The following is an 18,028-nucleotide window of genomic DNA, read 5'->3' as shown; positions in this document are numbered from 1 at the left end:
TCTGCAGGCGGGCATTCCGAAGGTGGAAATCATTAAGAGTATTCGATGTTTCTGATCTAGCTGAATGATAAAAATATGTATATATATAAAGTCCGAAAACTACAACAAGTGTTTTTCTTCCACCACAATGAGGCGCCTCCCTTTACAGTACCTACATACTTAATTGCGTGACTTTAATTTCCTTTAAATCGGGAAGGTGTAAGGTTACGACGTAAGGTTAGGTGTAAGGTAGGGACTAGTAGTAGGATACTAAATTGTGTAATTACCCTAAAACAATTTAATAATCAAAATCCAATATTCAATCATCCACATAAAAACTACATATAATTTCATACAGAAATACGGTTAAATATATTTTTCCCTAAATCTAATTCTACATTTTTAATTTCGTGGGTAATATTTTTTTTACATTTTCCATTTCAATAAATATAACCTTACATAAACTTTATGCATATAGATACGTATTACGATCTCTATAGTTTCAGCTACGATCTGTAAATATTTATTTTGATCTCGTTATTTCTGATTAAACATTATCAGGTATTCCGTTCGTTCAAGATATGATTCGGCCGAGGACATTAAATGTCCACTCTTCTGGTTCAATGCAATTGTAAAAATTGCTTGGATGTTTACAACTTTAAACAGATATAGATAAAACTTAACAAAAGAACCAAAAACAATGCTTCTAGCAGCCATTGACAATTAAATTAGGACTGCAGCTGTCCGGTACAAATCTCTAAACGCTTACCTAGAATAAAATGGGAGTAATGTAAGTTATTTTCAATTCAGGAAGGCATCGAACGATGTTAGTGTTTTATCTGTCTATTGCAATTTGTTTTAGACCCTTCATGGTGCCTAGCCAAGATGCCAATCGTTCGCTCCGTAGCGATACGGTACGAATACGGTAATCTCTCTCGGTACGATAGTTATATACGGTAATCTCTCTCTATCATTCTTAATTAGTGCGACAAAGAGACATTAGAGTATCGTTCGCTATGGAGCGAACAATTGGCATCTTGGCTAGGCACCCAGGAGTCCTTTGTGAGGCTACTAATAAGTACCGTTCGTGGCCGTAGTTCTCTTGGTAATAAATAACTGCCATTATAATAACTTGCTTGGTAATAAACAGCTACATTATAGTGGTAACGTGTTTATGTTTTTTAATTTTATATAGAAGTTAATCTGATTTCGGTAAGTTCCCTTGCATTCGTGACATGAAGCACCTAATGATATTATAACTATAGATTAAGTTAAACTCATACATAAGAAGTACAAAAAATACTCCCAAGTTTATTTAATTATCTACTACGTATGAATCTGTTTTTGTTAGATAATTTTCGCATACCATAAATCTTTGTGACACTCGTTGTTAAACATAAGCTTGTCTCTTTCTCTTTCGGTGGGCAGGTGCTCGTTAGCTGGTGCACATTTCTCCCTTGCCTAGGTGCGACTAAAGGCAACTTGCACATTTTGTGTAAGGTACCTAAGCGCTTAAATTTTGGAACGCCTTTAACCTATCTGGAGTTATAATATCATTGGAAGTACCTAACAGAAACTCCCAACGTTTCTTAACCCGAATTTGATTTCTAACTAAAGCATCGCTTGTACTCGGAGCAGCCTGCGCGTTCCATAATAAAATAAAAAAGCATAGACAACGCGATTAATTTAACGATAAAATATTACAGTTACTCATAGACTAGATCGATTCACAGCTAATGCATCCCATGCATAGTAGAATAAAAATATTTTTTTGTATTTTTTTAAAGACAAAGATCAACATTTGATTAAAGATATCCAAACATTCGTATCAAATATGCAATAGTCTGTTCAAAACTGCATTATGAACGGTTAAACCCGCATAATACGATATAAAAGGTTGAACTAAAAATAGGAGCGGAAAATCGTCTGAAGACTCAGACTATTATAATAAAAGTAAACATTAAACACGCTTCAAAACAGGTGGAAAATTGTACGTACTTACCTATTATTACGTATTACGTACGTGTAAAATATAGTCGTATTAAGCGAGTTTTACTATCAGTTGGTCATCTCGAAACTCTTACGGGCATTTTATTATAAAATAACAAAATGCTGTCGTGGACGGGCTGGACGTCCACGATTATGCAAAAGTTCGCAATGAGTTGGTATTGGTACACTCAGCGGCACAAGTAGCTACTCGAACAAAGAACTCAAAATGATCTTCATTACTCCCTATGTTCAAGAGAATAAGAGCTGGAGCAGATCATATTAGTTACCGTGTCAGCGTGGCTACTTCTATCGCTGACTGTACATGAATGGGTCTTCATCACAAAACTATAATAAAGAATTAAATGCTTGCAAATTAGATTTGGACATTTTAGACACCCCAACAATTGACCGTAATATATTTTTTCAGCAAAACATGATGACGATGATAACATACATAATAAGTACATTAAGTACATGATTTTATACTTAGGTAATAGTTATCAATATATAATAGGCATTAGGCATACAATTACATAATTTAAATAAGGAGGTTACATTATAACAACATATAATTCTAAAATAGTTTCCTCTATCGATAAAATAAATAGTTTGGACAGATATTAATAAGGTAGGAGCCGTAAAATTATTTAAGTATGCATATTCTTATGAAAATATTTACTCTCGCAGATAAAAAGCTGTAAAAAATAGGTAAATGCCAAGATATACGGCAACAATAGATGACGTAACGTTTTAAGACTTTTTAGTAGGTCCGTCTGCACTGTGGCTGGCATAAACATGTACCTATACCCTTTTGTACTGTAGCATTAAGAAAGAGATGAATAAGTATGTGTAAGCAGTTAAGTAGGTACATGTTTATTTCGGCAACTGTACTTAAACCAATGGGAAGTTACAATTAACGCTATTTATCCTAAGTTTGTAGTAATAAAATATACTAAGTTATGACCTAAGCGGCCTTTGTAATAAGTCAAGAAGTCCATTTTGAAATTGCGCCCAGTTTAGATTGCTTTATTGTCGTCAAGGTTGAGAATTTCGGATAGATATTTTGCTTACACAATAAATAAATGAACGGAGACAATAAATAGACGAAACAGCGAAATTCTCAGCCTGGAATTGGAAACACACAAATACAGTGATCGGTAGTAATAACGCAACAACGACGAATAGCAAAGTGTTCAGTTAGGCTTCTCTTTCTCGGAGCCTTCCTTTTCTTTATCTTTGTCCTTTTCCTTGTCCTTCTTTTCTTGCATTTGTTGGAGTTGGGCCGGTAGAGCTTTCAGTATCGCGTGCACCTGTGAAAGTAGGTGGCATTTTACCCGTGGTCAACATAATTTTGTGATAGGTAAATGTACTAGACAGGACAGCCATGACCATAACCTAGAATAGCTTCGGGGCGATGGTTGGCGGCCTCCGAGGCCCTACAACGCCGGTGTGGGCCGGCGTTAGGCGTGGGCGACGTGAGCCAACGCCTACGGCCTCGTGGTCCGAGGGGCCTCGCGCCTCAAATAATAAGTACATCTCGGACACAACGTAATAATGTTCATTATTACTTGCGCCACCAGAGGGCCTCGCTAAATATACCTTGCCCACATAAAATTTTGGCCTTGCCCCGCCACTGAGTGGATAGGCTTCTCCCCCTCTTTCTTAGTGGAAAAAGCCGGCAGGTGAGAGTCCCACATACACCCCAAAATTGGCTTACCTCAGGCCAGGGGGACGATGCGTAACAGCCTTCCCACACCGACAAAAAAGGTACATCGAACAATTCAAGTCTCGTCGCTATAGGTACATTGACAACCATAAACACAAATTTGACCTGCTGACTTCATAGCGACGGCTCGCGACATAATGTCGAATATGATCCAACGTCTCTACTCGTCGACAGCCTTAATTTTACATCATCAGTTTGAAGATGTTCGGACGAGTGTTGTCGCGATGTCTACTTTCTCAAGCACCTGACGTTTCGAGATTTAGGTACTTACCGCCTCAGCAACAGCCATCAGCACAAATTCGGTCCGCAGGCTCTGGTCCCGGATGGGCTCGAGCATCGCTGCGATATTAATCTCCTCGAGCTTTAGGTACCTTCACTCACCATTAACAAAAACTCGAATAGCAAATTGGTAGAAACCGTTCGCCATCTCTGGTCTGGTATGTGCTCGAACATCATTGCCAGTATTCAATAAACCTAAAATTCAAGCCTTACCTCTTCAGCAACTGCCATCAGCACAAATTCGAACTGCTGCTTGGTGGCGACAGTCCGCGGCCTCTGGTCTCGGATGTGCTCGAGCGTCGCTGCGATGTCGATCTCCTTTGCGCCCTTGGCCATGCGGTTGAGTACCATGTCGATGAGGCAGTAGGTGCCCGAGCGGCCGGCTCCGTCACTGTAACAGGTTTTAATACGGTATAAGCCGATGCTAACATAGCTTTCATTTTCTGCATGAGCCCAAGGAAAATTTATCAACTGGTGGAAAACTAAGGCAAACTGGTGGGAATCAGGTTTGATGGACAACCTAGTATGTCGGCACTCAAATATATAAGTAGTAATAGTAACTACAAAACTCTACTGAAATCGCGCTGGTCTCTACTAAACGCAGCTTAGTAGAGACTACGCAGCTTAAATATTAGTGTATTGTCTCTAAAGTATTGTGAGCATAATAGCATAAATATCGTTTGTGGCTGTACGTTATCGCAACAAGGCAAAAAAGCAAAGTAGGTTCAAAACCTATTCATTATTTTCCAGATAATGCAGATATATCATTATCAAATATGACAAAAGTATGCTAATAGAGATTGATTCTACACATCAAGGCCTCAATCGCCGCAATAAGTATTTTACAATATTTATTTGCTTATCATTAGTCATTATGGTGGTTATCACGTTATTTATGTATAAGAACTGTACTGCGTGAATTTGTCGTAATTTACCTGCAGTGAACCACGATAGGACAAGATCTCCCTCTGTAGGATTTGTTAACTTTCCTGTGGGAATAAAAAGTTTTGTTAATTGATTAAATATGGAAATTAGAAAACGGTTAGAAAAATAAGTTTGCTGTTTACCAGCCTTTGAGCACCAAAGAAGTCACTGATTCGCGCGGCTTCAGCCCAATATCAACTTTCGTGCATTCCAACAAGATCGACGATGACGCCTCGCAAACGATAGGCGTGGCGTAGTTAGGCAATCAATATTGTGTCACGGAGTGGGTTTGTCCAGCGTACTGGTTCTTAAGATAAAAGGTTCGGACTATCGGAACTCCAGCAACGCCTTCACAGATGATGGTATACCATTCTCTAGCCAGGAGAGGAAACGGAACTGGATGGCAGTACGGGCACGAGGCCTACCGCGAAAACCGAAATTTGCAAATTGCGGGGATCTCTTTCTCTTTTACTCTCACTAAGACGTAATTAGAGTGACCGAGAAAAATGCCCGCAATAGACAAACTTCGATTTTTGCGGTAATAGCCCAGTACGCTGGTTTTTTACTTAGAAAACCAGTTAGTAATCAATAGTACGAACCTTCGGAACTCAAGCAACGCTTTGGTAGATGCTGGCACACCATTTTCGGGCCAGGAGAGGAAGTGGAACTGGGTGACAGTACGGGTCTCGCCAGTACGCTGATTTTTCAGGTAGAAGCTCCGGACTAAGTAGTCATCACACCAGATGTGCTCGCTCACTAGATGGACCTAGAATTAAATAGAAAGAGAGGTTTAAATTTGTCCATGAGATCAAATGTTACTAAGAGAGTAAAGAATAGAGTACAAGAGGATGAATTTTATTAATGGTAGCATTTGTCACTGCTGCCATAGTGAAATCTCATCAGCAAAGTGCAAGCGGCATCTCTCAATTTACGAGAGTGTCTTTATCTACCACCAATCAAACCGCGTGTCTGATGCCTGATTTCTACTTTTCCGTTAAACTCATAGTTGTGGTAGAGCTCAGAGCTTTCCTCTGGCCAGTAGCGGTGGCCCAGCTGCTGTCCATTTTCAGTGAGCCTGCTCCAAAATTATCCGCCAGAAATCGGGCATCTTCGTATTCGCATTCGCATTAAACAAATATAACGTGGTATAAAGACAAAGGGGACCCGGGTACGTCCTTAAACTACGTCCAAAAGAGAGGTATGGGCATTGTAAATGTCATCTTGCTTTGTGTGGTATGGCACAGCGCAGCGGATGTCATACCAGATCTAGAGCAGAGCCCAACTGGGGAAGTACCTCCACCTTACAGAAAACCGCAGCCAAAATGGAGTTGCAGGCGTACATAGGCTACGGAGACTACTTACCATCAGGCGGGCCGTATGCTTGTTTGCCACCAACGTAGTATAAAAAAATAACTAACCTCATAGATATGGTAGAGCTCGGAGCCTTCTTCGGGCCAGTATCGGTGACATAGCTGTTGTCCATTCTCAGTCAGCCTAGTCAGCATCACCATTACCACGCTGCCCTGCTCCCAAACCATCTGCCAGAAGTCCGGCGCCGTGTGAGCTAGAGGACCCGCGGCGGCGATATAGGCTGGGTTGCGAGGGTCGTGGTCCGTCTGAAATGAAGTAGGACATTATTTTTAATATCTTAGCAAGTGTCTAAGGTAAAATCTGTCAGCAAGCTAAATTAAAATAAAACTGTCAAGATTCGTTTAATTTATAATGTTGCTCGAGGTGAACAATTCAAGTGTAGTCATCTAACAATTGCAACAGATGCCTTCTTATCGGATGTGGAGAAAGCAATGAAAAATACCATCGGGCTTTCGTCTCGTATCATCATTGGCATTGGTTTTGTGTTCGGTCGTGTAATTTAACACAATAGTAGAAGCGTTGATGTAATCTGAGCCGATATGGTTTGTCAGCTTGTTTAGCGTGGTCGTAAGGTAAGACGTTAGGGTATCAGTTCTTGTCGGTGTTTTCCTATTCCTCTTTCATGGCGGCTCCGACTCGTAAAGCGTTGGTTTCATGTCATATACTTAACCCAGTAAAAAAAAACTTACGATAGTCGAAGCGTTGATGTAATCCGAGCCGAGATGGTTTGAAAGCTTGTTGAGCGTGACCCTGGAGTGGTCGTAAGGTAAGACGTCAGCGTATCGGTTCTTGCCAGTGTTCTCCTCCTTCAAGGCGGCGTTGGTGGCGCACGGTTCAGCCTCGTATGCGCAGAGGGCGCGCCATTCCTGCTCCAGGCGGTCCTTGTTGCGGAGGTGGTCTTCCATATATGCCTAAGGAAGGTAGGCCGCATTGAAGTGTATATGTTGGATTAGAAGGTTGCTATTTGAACGAAGACTGATGTCAAATTAAGGATTATTTATTTATTTAAACTTTATTTCACAATAAAAATAAGTACAATTGGCGGACTTAATGCCTTAAGGCAGTCTTTACCAGTCAACCACAGGGCAAAACAGAAATTCTCGAATGTGGGTGCAGTGAGAAAAATAATTCAGAAAAAATGACTCTCACTTGTGCTTGTGAAGCATACGTTTGAAAACAAACTTGCTTGGCGCTTGTCTAATTGTCAGGAGAAGTGCATTCCAGAGACGGATAGCTACGGGTTGCGTTATTTATCGCGATTATTTCGGTAAATTGGGCGAAGTAGGAATATAGCCGGCTTAAAAATACTTACCAAAACCATGTGTCCAGTAGATATGTCCATGTTAGTCAATGCTGGTTCCTCACTCCTGAAATAAAAAATATTTTCATTTATATATAATTGAACCGGACCTTCAGCAAATGATTTATTAGATCTGTATCTTTTTTTGCCTTATTCCTAGTGTGACAGTCTGACAGATGCTAGAAAAAATCAAAAAGTCCTAAATAATAAAATTATGAAACTACAAAGTGTCCTCGCCTCTTGCCTGTTCTGTTAGACAGTAACTTGCTGTATTTACTGAGAAGAAATGCTGTATAGATACAGTAGATCTAGTGTGCGGAACCGTGGAAGATTTGTACCTAATCGTGACTGTGAAATGTCCCCTTGTCCTTGTCCATTGGAGAGAGTAGTAGGTGAGTTGCCGTCAGGTTCCCGTGACAGCGAGGTGATCCACTGCGGGAGAACACCAGGTGCGTTCGTTTTCTACTGATCTACTCCACTTGTCCTACTTACCACGAAGAAGTGCTGGACCGAGTGGATGGCGAGTTGCCGTCAGGTTCCCGTGACAGCGAGGTGATGCGCTGCGGGGGATCAGCAGGGTGAGGTGCGGTAGTGGTCTGCTGGCCCGACCACTTGCCCGACATGCGCGCACGACACAGTTCCTTCAATCATACATGTCATATACTTAGATGTGATATTTCAATGAACATTTTATAAAATAGACTTTGCCGAAAGAGAAGCGTCATAAAATGTATATTGGTTCACTTATATTTTCATGTCTCTTCTCTTTCCACACAGACACGAACTGTATTTACAAGACTCAATGAAAAACTTAAATTTCATGAATCAGTTTAAAACCTGAGAAAAGAGAAGTAACAAAAAGTCAAAAATATTAACAAACCAAATTGAATTGACTCCTTTTTCCAAAGAGCAGCATTGTTGGGTAGAGGTAGGCATACCATCTAAAATAGGCAATTCAGTTTCTGTGATCGAAAGAAAAAAAATAACAGGTTTACCTGTATTATTGTTAGAAACAGAATTGTCTGTTACGTCAACTACTTGTATTTGTGTATATGTGTTCAGAAATAAACCTTTACTTGGTAGTCTCTAGTCGCCTCAGCGTCGATCTCAGCAGCCGAGGACAGACCATGCATCTTCCTCTTCCCGTTCAGGTCTCGTTTCAGCAGCACAGCGAACACCACGCCACCCACCAGAAGAACGGACAAGCTGCCCACTAGGGCCATCAGCACCGGGAGCTCCAAGCCGAATATTTGAGTCTCAGAAGACTCTGAATGCTCTATTATTGGTCGTTTACTCTGTAAACAAAGAAATTTATTAAGAATCTCTTTTAATCTAAACAGGATGCATATTACGCGATCATTTTTGATCGTTCGTATTTCCTATTCCTAGGCAATTCTTCGATATTTTTTTAATGAGAGTTTTTTTCTATAACTTATTTGTAAAGTCTTACTCTGTCTCCAACGCCAGTTGCTAAAATTTTAACACCGGTCTCACGTCGTAACTCATCTTTGATGTCATCTGAAATATAATTCCACGATAGTAAAATATAGGTCTAATCTAACAAGTCTTTCATCACAAAAGAACACCTCGCCTTACCGATACGCTTAGCTACAGTGCTTGCATCATATCCCTTACTATTCTTTTCAACTTTGAATGTAACTTCTCCCTTGTCCACTCTGAAAAAAAAAAACAGATAAGTTTTGGGTTCAAGAAAAATAATCAACTAGTGAGCTCAACGAAACTTCAATTTCTTACCGTGGATTTGTGAAAGTCTTTTCCTCTAATCCCAGTTTTTCTTCTATTTTTTTAATAAATGAGACGCCGACATCCCAATTATTAAACAACCTGTGAGAGTTAATAAGATTAGCATTCAAATCTCTAATGCTTTTATAAACAACATGATCATAAGAAAAATATGCATACCGATTTTTGAAGAGAACATACGCATAAGAAGGATCGTAATCGTAGTCATTATGATCATGGACGCCGGTAAACTTTTGTGCGCTAGGCGTGCCTTGACCTGCAATACAAGATCATAAAAATATATCACTACTGGCCTTGAAGAAATACGGCATACCATACCTGACATATACATAAGTCAAGGAATAAATTCATGCAAACTCATTCATTACACCGTTGTAGCTGATAAAAATAGGTTTGGTCAGATTAACATAGATAAAATTTTATTCTTAATTTTTCCATTGACGCAATTTTAATTGCTATTTAGGGCCATAAAACTACCTTGCACAGCGGTGTTCTACAGTGGCAAAAGAAAAAAAAAAGAAGTCATACATAATGAAGATGCACTCGGAACATAACTTTACCTAATTGAAAAAAGGAAACGTGACGACATCAATGATTTATTATTGTTTGAATAAAAGAAGGGATAGGTAATGTAATAACCAGCACACGCAAATATGAATATATAAAATTATAACAATGATATAATTTGAAAAACACAACACTTAAACACAGTACGCATTATGTGAGAGGAACCCACAGCCTCATGCCTTGAGTGTTAAAGGGAAATAGTGCTGCAATAGAAGGGAAACATTTAGTGCGATATTCTAGATAAAGAAGTGCGTTTTATCGTATTTTGTATAAATAATTATTATAACGCTACCACCAGCGCTCGAATATTTAAGAAAATACATTTGAGACATTTTTTTTTAAGAAACAACGACAGCTCTAGCACATCTCAGGCCTTAGTGACACTAACCTGTCACTGACTTATTCTGGTGCAAATAATGTTTTAGGACTTTCGCGTCCAGGCGAGGCCCAGGCTTTTTAACATCATCTCGTTCCCTACGCATAAACCCCCATTCTTTACTTAGTAAATCTTGAAAGTCCTCGGGGTAAAATTTTGAATTTTCACCTGAAACATGGTCGGTATTTGAAATAACTTTTGCGTCAATTGTTACTGCCAGTCCAGCTCCTAGGGTTATGGAGGGATTTAAACAGCCGTAAATAAAGCAGAAACTTTCTATTAACTCAAAATATATGAACTCAGAAAGATGAAGTCCTTCAACAAGATGGAGTGAAATAATGTTGCTGCCTGTACCTACAATGCAAAAAAAGCAACGAAGCAACAATCGTTGTCGTTATAACATACAAACATTATAACAAGGATATCAAAACCCACCTTGAAAATCCTCAGCCTTTAGAGGACCACCTTCAGCATAGAGAGCTCCTTGTGGCTTTAATTTGGAATCAACAATTTGGCGCCAGTAATTCACCAAGTACTCCATATTCTTAGAATGTTTCGCCACAGATTCCGGGGTATTTTGATCTGTGATAAGGTAAAAAATTCAACATTAGTCTTATAACCGTTTAACCTTTTTTAAATGAAATACCTTAGCTCCAAGTTACCTTTCCAGTTTTTCAAGTTCTCCACTACCCATATCATAGGGTACCTCTTCCATATCGTCGAAATAAATTCTTGGTTCTGGTAAATCGCTAGGATTTTCATATTCAAATGGGAAATTCTTTTCAGCGAAGCTTTGTTTGTACTTTTCTTGGGCGTTTGAGAGCACCTCTGCATCAAGAGGCGATACATTATTTCCGAGTATGTACTCTGCCGTGAACGGAGGTGCTTTAACTTTCATCTTTCTAAAATGAGCTCCTAGGCGCTCTTCGTCATAACCTTCGTTGTCTTCAGCTCTGTTGACTACAGGTAAGGACTTTTTTATTTTATCCATAATAGCGCTGGCATACGCTTCTGGATCAGCGGCTCTAGCTTTTTGAGCAGCCCTAATCCTTTCTCGGAAACCTTCAAAAGGTAGAATTACAGGAGACTCTTCGTCTCCACTCATTAGCATAAGATCACGTAATTTATCACTTGGGGTTTCTTCAGCTAAAATTGCTTGGTCTTCGTCAGATATTATGGGGCCTATAATTATGAAAACAATTTTATTATCCTTAGATTCCTATCTTCCTACCATATACTCCTACAGATCAATGACCAGCATATATTTATCCGAATACCTTTTGGGATAAGGAGTTCAGCAGCTTCTTCATCGGTTAACGGTGGGCTATATACCTCATTCGCATAGTTAGAGTCAATTTTAGAGTTAGGTGTAAAACGAATGTAGGCCTCCTGTTCATCCGGTTCATTCTATAAAAACAACACAATATTAGTATTAAGTCGCGCAGTAAAATAATTTCGATTATCTGAAACATCGCATACTTACATCTTCTTCGGTAGTTTCAGCGACATCGGAACTTAGTTTGGGGTCCACGAAATGGTCGCATATTTTTGGATTGATCTTTGTTGGGTCTCTGAAATTTGAAAGGATTCGATATGAAACTAATATCTCGCTGGTTCACAGTCAATGGTACCTATGTGTCTAAACGTAGACAAAACGAATATAATTCACTTTCAGCTGCGCAAAACGAACAACGATAAGCTCGATATAAGTTTGAACGATATCCTTGTGCCCCAAGCCGATAGCGTAAAATATTTAGGATTTGTAATTAATGAGGGCCTAACGTGGGTATCACACATAGATGAGACTTGTAATAAGCTGTCTTCAGCGTCCTATGCATTGTCTAGGTTGGCTCCTAGTCTGTCTATACATAGATAATATAAAGAAAGCATACTATGGGTAATTTCATTCCATTTTAACCTACGGTATTGATTTGTGGTGTACCGCAGCCGATCGTGACAAGATCTTTAAAATTCAAAAACGTGCCATTGCACAAGAATTATTAAAAAAACTCAAAATCCTCCTTGAGGCTTGCATACGTCATACTGAATATCAGCTTGTACATGAGCAACGCGCGGTGCTTCGGCTGCGAGGCGCGCCGACCGCACCTGCTGCTCGCGCCGTGCGCGCGCCTAGCGAAAACTCGCAAGTCGCTCGATGTTTTTGGCGTTAAAATCTATAACACTCTTCCGGCAGATATAAAAAATTCACCAAGTGATACAATCTTTCATAACAAATTAAAAACATATCTCCTAGGCATGGCCATGGCCTTTTATACTCGTAGCACTGACGATTTTTTCGAATCATAAAATATCATCACTAACCCAAACAAATAACAAGTAATTAATTATAAATTTAAATGTGATAATGCAATTAATATTAATTTGTAATAATAATTAACTGGTACCAGACATGTAAACTTATTTAAGCATAGATATGTACATTTATTTATTAACTTGTAAAATTTGCCTTTTATCAATAAAAAATCTGAATCTGATAAATCAATCGATATCGCATATTATATGATAGATAAGTTGCATGTCTGTAGTTCTCTTTGACACGTAATTTCTTTAATTTTAATGACATCACTATCGCCTTGTCGCGAACTCGATCCATCAGTTGCTGCACACAAAGCAGTTAACACATACAACAGCCTACAGCAGTCAAAGCTCAAAGTAAACAAGTGTCTGTGATGACCATTGAAGTGAGATGGACTCGAACCATATTAGTGCGTGATTATAGGATTTACGGTACTAAGATTTTAAAGTAAGCAGTATTTCCTAACTCACTCTCTGAGCATTTTTTTACAGAAACCCTGACAGATCATCGCGCAGCGTGTGCAGTATGACCTGCAGTACGATCTCCGTGTAAGTGTGCTCCCAGCGGTATAGCATCGAACCATTGTAGCTCCAAGCTGATGCCATATCTAAACAGAGGGAGGTGCTGACAAGTCCTGGCGCAGCTTACAGCATGGCCTGCAGCATGCACTGCTTGTAGGCGTGCTCTCAGCGCTAGCGTCGAACCATTGCAGCTCCGAGTACATGTCATATCTAAACAAAGAGAGGTACTGACAGGTCCTGGCGTAACGTGTACAGCATCGCCTGCAGCACGCACTGCGTGTACGCGTGCTCCCAGCGGTAGCCGCGCGACGCTAGCCGCTGCAGCTCCTCCTCGAACCATTGCAGCTGCTCAGAGCTCATGTCATATCTGCGCAAATAAACATTCAACGATATGTAGTAACTATTTTGATCTTCGTTTTATTACCAAAGATAATACCTATTTAGTAAAGAGAGTTAAGTAGTTATTTAACAAAGAGAAGGATGTGACAAATATGATAATACTAGTGGCAATATTTGAACTTCACAATTTTTTTATAGGTACCTGATTCAAGTGCAAGAAACGATGACTGATATTTAATTATTTATACGTCACAATATGCATAGGTACATTAAAAATATATAACTTTGCTTTGGTTAAAATTGCCACCAACGCACTTCGTGTCTAACGTCACGATACACAAAGACTGTCTAAAAGACTAAAACAATGTTGTTGACAAGGACTAAGCATATTGAGATAAGAGTAAAGGCCAAAATTTTATTACATATATATGCTTACACCCACGTAGCAACGATGACACTCCCTGAAGGGTACAATTTACATCTATTAAGGATATTTAGGAAAATAAGTGGGTATTTACACACTTGCGATCCAATCCCTTTACCTCGTCGTTACGTAACCTCCTGACGACTGAATATCAAAATTTGCTAGTTTAAATATAACTCTGTTAAGTTGAGAAAAAAGTTTGATTACTACGTGTAGGACGCCTGTGCACTGTGGTCAGGAGGCTAAATAAAAATATCCACTTAATATGGCACCAGTGTTTCAAAGTACCTAGTTTTAAATAGAAAGTAAATATTGGTACTCACTGGTAGAGCGCGCCCTCATCCACTTCGCTCTCGTAGATCGGTATACACTTCCCGAAGGCGAAATCTATAAAACACAACCTTATTAAAACTTCAACTATGTTATTTAACAACGCCGTAAACTTGGTTCTAGCCGTTCTAGGCGAAGATAATGTTTATTCTAGTATATTGCCTGGAAACTTAAAAGTTAAGAGGGAGACAATTGTTACTTTAAGATTCTAGGTATCCGTTATTATAAAATTTAAAATGTTTAGTACATTTGTCGCATAACAGTCCTTCCAAAACAACGATCTAAATGCTTTCAACGCGCAAAACGCGCTCAACTAATTATAAAATTATAACCCTATAAATATTTTTAAGCGTCAACTTTCGGCTCACTGCACCAGACGAAGTTGCCGCTTTCCGGCTCCGCTCCGTAGAACAGAAAAATACATACCTCGGCCAGTAAATAAGAAATCCTCAGTTCATATGTTTGTGGACCTGGGCTTCGCCTCGGCCGACATTTACCTACATATGCCCTAGGTATGGAATATTCTATACCTTGGTAGTCTTTAATTTGTAGGAAACTTCGGAGATAACGCGAGCCTAACTCCTTGTTTGCTTCGTAGCAAGAGTCGAATACTACGCTAATACGGGCAAGGGTAATACGTATTTAGCTAGCTTTGCAAAAGTTTAGTCGCGGTATGTATCGCCTTAAATAATACTCGTAGTGGATGCAAGTGGAGTTTACGGCGGCGTCATAAAATACGGGTAAACTTACCGTCATAGCACCACTCCGCACCCTCTATGCACAAGGTTGAGCTGAATAAGCAACCTGTAAGAAATTATCGTATTTGTAAATTATACATTAGGTACATATTGGTAGAAAAAGGGCAGAACATACCAGAGAATAAATAAATATTCAAAACAGAGAATAAGTAAATATAGTCCCTCTACGGCGTTGGCATTAAAATATACTTATAATCTACTTATTCTAATCCCTATATGTTAATATGACATATTCATATATTCCTTCACTGAATAAAAACAATGTTCTTGAAGCCACTTAGCAAAAAAACAATGTTCTTTAAGCAGGATGTTAAATTGTCATGGTGTAGTCGCTCTGTAGCGATAAGCCCGCCTGTTGTTTACCTCTATCGGCCCGATTCAAAGATAAAGATCTTGGAAAGATCTTTAAAAGGTCAATAGCTAAACGACATGTCAAAATTGAAGTTTATTTCGATTCCGCTGTGATCCTAATAAGATCTTTCTACGATATTTCTAACGTCAAAGTGACATTGGTTGCACGAATCGAGCTGCTTCTGTCAATTATATGACATACAAACGATATCTAAATCAGAACTTATAGTTATCTCATTCATGTGTTTCCATGTACATTTATTCGGAGCTAATGCAGTAAAGAGAATTTGTATTGTATTGTATAGTTAGGTAAATAATTATATAAAAGCTCAATATTTTATTGATTGACGAACAAGCGTTTGATAGAAGATGATTTCTAACATAAATAAAGCAACGTTAAAGCCGCCCGAAGAACCGCGCCCGCCTGTCATCAATATTCAGTAAAGCTACGAATTAGATTATGGACATAATCTCATCTCTTATGTAAGAGATCTGCCTCGATAACGCAATTGTAGGCATAGATATGTAATACGAGATTCCTTTATATCCTTTCCCATCTGCGTGATAACTTAAGAGGGGGCTGACGATTTTTTTTTTTTATTATGTATTTTGTGTTGTATTATGTGTGTGTTGTATGTACTAACACTATATGGGATTTGTGCCCGAAATAAATAAAATAAAATAAAAAAGCCTTTTATTTCTTGCAAGTAGTTAACTAGTTACAGTGTCAACATGATTCGAAAAAATTGGAAGGGAATATCTCGTAATTATGATAAGTAGTCAACAATTTCCTTATATTTACAAAAAAAATTAAATTGATTTTTTTTAAATAACTCTAAGAATATTCCTACGCTATGAAGCAAGAACCCCTTCTCGGGTAAAGGCCTCCTCCAGAGAGAGCCAGTTTGATCGGTCTTGTGCTGTTAGAGTCCACTTTGGGCCAGCAATTTTTGCAATGTCATCGGACCATCGCATGTACGGTCTTCCATCTTTGCGTTTGCCTCTTGGTCCGGGCCACGTAGTTATCTGGTTAGTCCATCTTTTGTCTGCCATTCTTGCGACGTGGCCTGCCCACTTCCATTTCAACTTTTTTGCATAATCTAGTGCATCTATCACATTTGTTTTTTTCCTAATAAGTGTATGTCTAATTTTTTGTATCTTCTTTATATTTGTAACACTGCGTTCCATGCTTCTCTGACACGTTTTTATTTTGTTCTTTACATTATTCGAGAATTTCCAAGTTTGTGCGCCATATGTGAGTGATGGAAGCAGACATGAGTCCATAATCTTCCTTTTAAAATGAATCGGTAGATTTTTGCTCTTGAGTACTTCTTTATGACTCCAAAATTTGTTCCAGACAATCTTTATCCTTCTCTCTACTTCAAGCTCATTGTTGCTTCTGTCGAAAGAGATTTGTTTGCCTAGGTATATGAATTCATTAACGTATTCTATTTCGATACCTTCGATAATAAGTGGAATTTTACTGCTGTTTGTCATGACTTTTGTCTTATTAAAATTTATTTCAAGTCCTGCGTCTCTACTAGCTCTCTGTAAAGTACGTAACATGTATTCTATTTCGGAAAAAACGTTCGGAAACGAGCAGGATGTCATCAGCAAATCTGAGGTGGTGAAGGTACTTGCCATTTATTCGTATTCCCATGTGTCTCCAGTTTAATTTTCTCATAATTGATTCCAGCACTGCAATAAATAGCTTTGGCGATATAGGATCGCCCTGTCGAACGCCTCTTTCAATTTGTATGGGCGGGCCGATCTTCTCTAGGTGCACTCTGCTTATACTATTTTTGTACAGCTGTGCCCGAAATAAATGATTCCAATTTCAATTTAATACTACGTCGGTGGCAAACAAGCATACGGCCCGCCTCATAGTAAGCAATATCCGTAGCCTATGTACGCCTGCAACATGTTCGTTGCCGACCCTAACACTCCGCACTCTCGTTGAACTCTGGCAACCTTACTCACCGGCAGGAACACAACACTATGTGTTGTACACAGTTTTCTGTAAGGTAGAAGTACTTCGCCAGTTGACATCCGCTGTGCTGTGCCCTACCACACAAAGCGAGATGACATTCACAATGCCCATTCCTCTCTTTTGAACGTAGTTTAAGGACGTACCCGGGTCCAAAATTTTACTTTATATTGAATTTTTACACGTTTTAATTAAGGGCACATCCTATGAAAAAAAAACAGGATTAGTACCTGTAACTACCATACAACTACTTAACGCAAAGAACCATCACTGAATACTCAATGTTAATTAAACTTTCCAATGTGTGTAGGCAGGAAGCGGCCTTTGACATTCAGTCGTAACCTCGAAAGGTCACTGTACACTTCTGGGACTTCTGAATTATTAAATGGCTGTTAACTTTTGTTTTTCATTTCATATAACAAAGATTAACGGCAAAGTCAACATCAAATAGACAGTGAAGGCCATGGTGACCAAGTACTATGTCGTAACACACCTTAGTTACCGAAGAAGCGATGGGGATGACCCATGAGGGGGGGGGGGACATGTTTCGATATTTTTGGGGCCACGATCTACCTAGTTATTTAACTAAAATACAAGAAGATGAACTACAAAATAGTTATTTCTTTTACAAGGGGGCAAAGTTGTTGTTTAACCGCTCGTGCTAATATTGATGCCCGAGCTAGCGAAAGATTCCAAAATTGAACCACGAGCGTAGCGAGTGGTTCA

General features: G+C 39.1%; 1 protein-coding gene across 1 annotated transcript in view; it reads right to left on the bottom strand.

The window, feature by feature from the left end:
* Positions 1 to 297: 297 nt before the first annotated feature.
* Positions 298 to 18,028, bottom strand: part of LOC133521483 (receptor-type tyrosine-protein phosphatase N2) — a 38,448-nt gene continuing 20,717 nt past the window's right edge. The window contains 20 exon segments of the mRNA XM_061856472.1: positions 298 to 3,278; positions 4,187 to 4,364; positions 4,909 to 4,962; positions 5,497 to 5,663; positions 6,316 to 6,513; positions 6,958 to 7,179; positions 7,581 to 7,635; positions 8,061 to 8,209; positions 8,645 to 8,863; positions 9,019 to 9,086; positions 9,165 to 9,244; positions 9,324 to 9,413; positions 9,492 to 9,588; positions 10,288 to 10,443; positions 10,711 to 11,457; positions 11,553 to 11,682; positions 11,759 to 11,846; positions 13,346 to 13,480; positions 14,200 to 14,263; positions 14,957 to 15,010. Coding sequence (XP_061712456.1) covers positions 3,162 to 3,278; positions 4,187 to 4,364; positions 4,909 to 4,962; positions 5,497 to 5,663; positions 6,316 to 6,513; positions 6,958 to 7,179; positions 7,581 to 7,635; positions 8,061 to 8,209; positions 8,645 to 8,863; positions 9,019 to 9,086; positions 9,165 to 9,244; positions 9,324 to 9,413; positions 9,492 to 9,588; positions 10,288 to 10,443; positions 10,711 to 11,457; positions 11,553 to 11,682; positions 11,759 to 11,846; positions 13,346 to 13,480; positions 14,200 to 14,263; positions 14,957 to 15,010 — 3,068 coding nt within the window. The 3' untranslated portion in view covers positions 298 to 3,161.

Source organism: Cydia pomonella, chromosome 9, assembly GCF_033807575.1.
Source record: "Cydia pomonella isolate Wapato2018A chromosome 9, ilCydPomo1, whole genome shotgun sequence".
NCBI lineage: Eukaryota > Metazoa > Arthropoda > Insecta > Lepidoptera > Tortricidae > Cydia > Cydia pomonella.
This window is presented reverse-complemented; position numbering and strand designations above follow the sequence as displayed.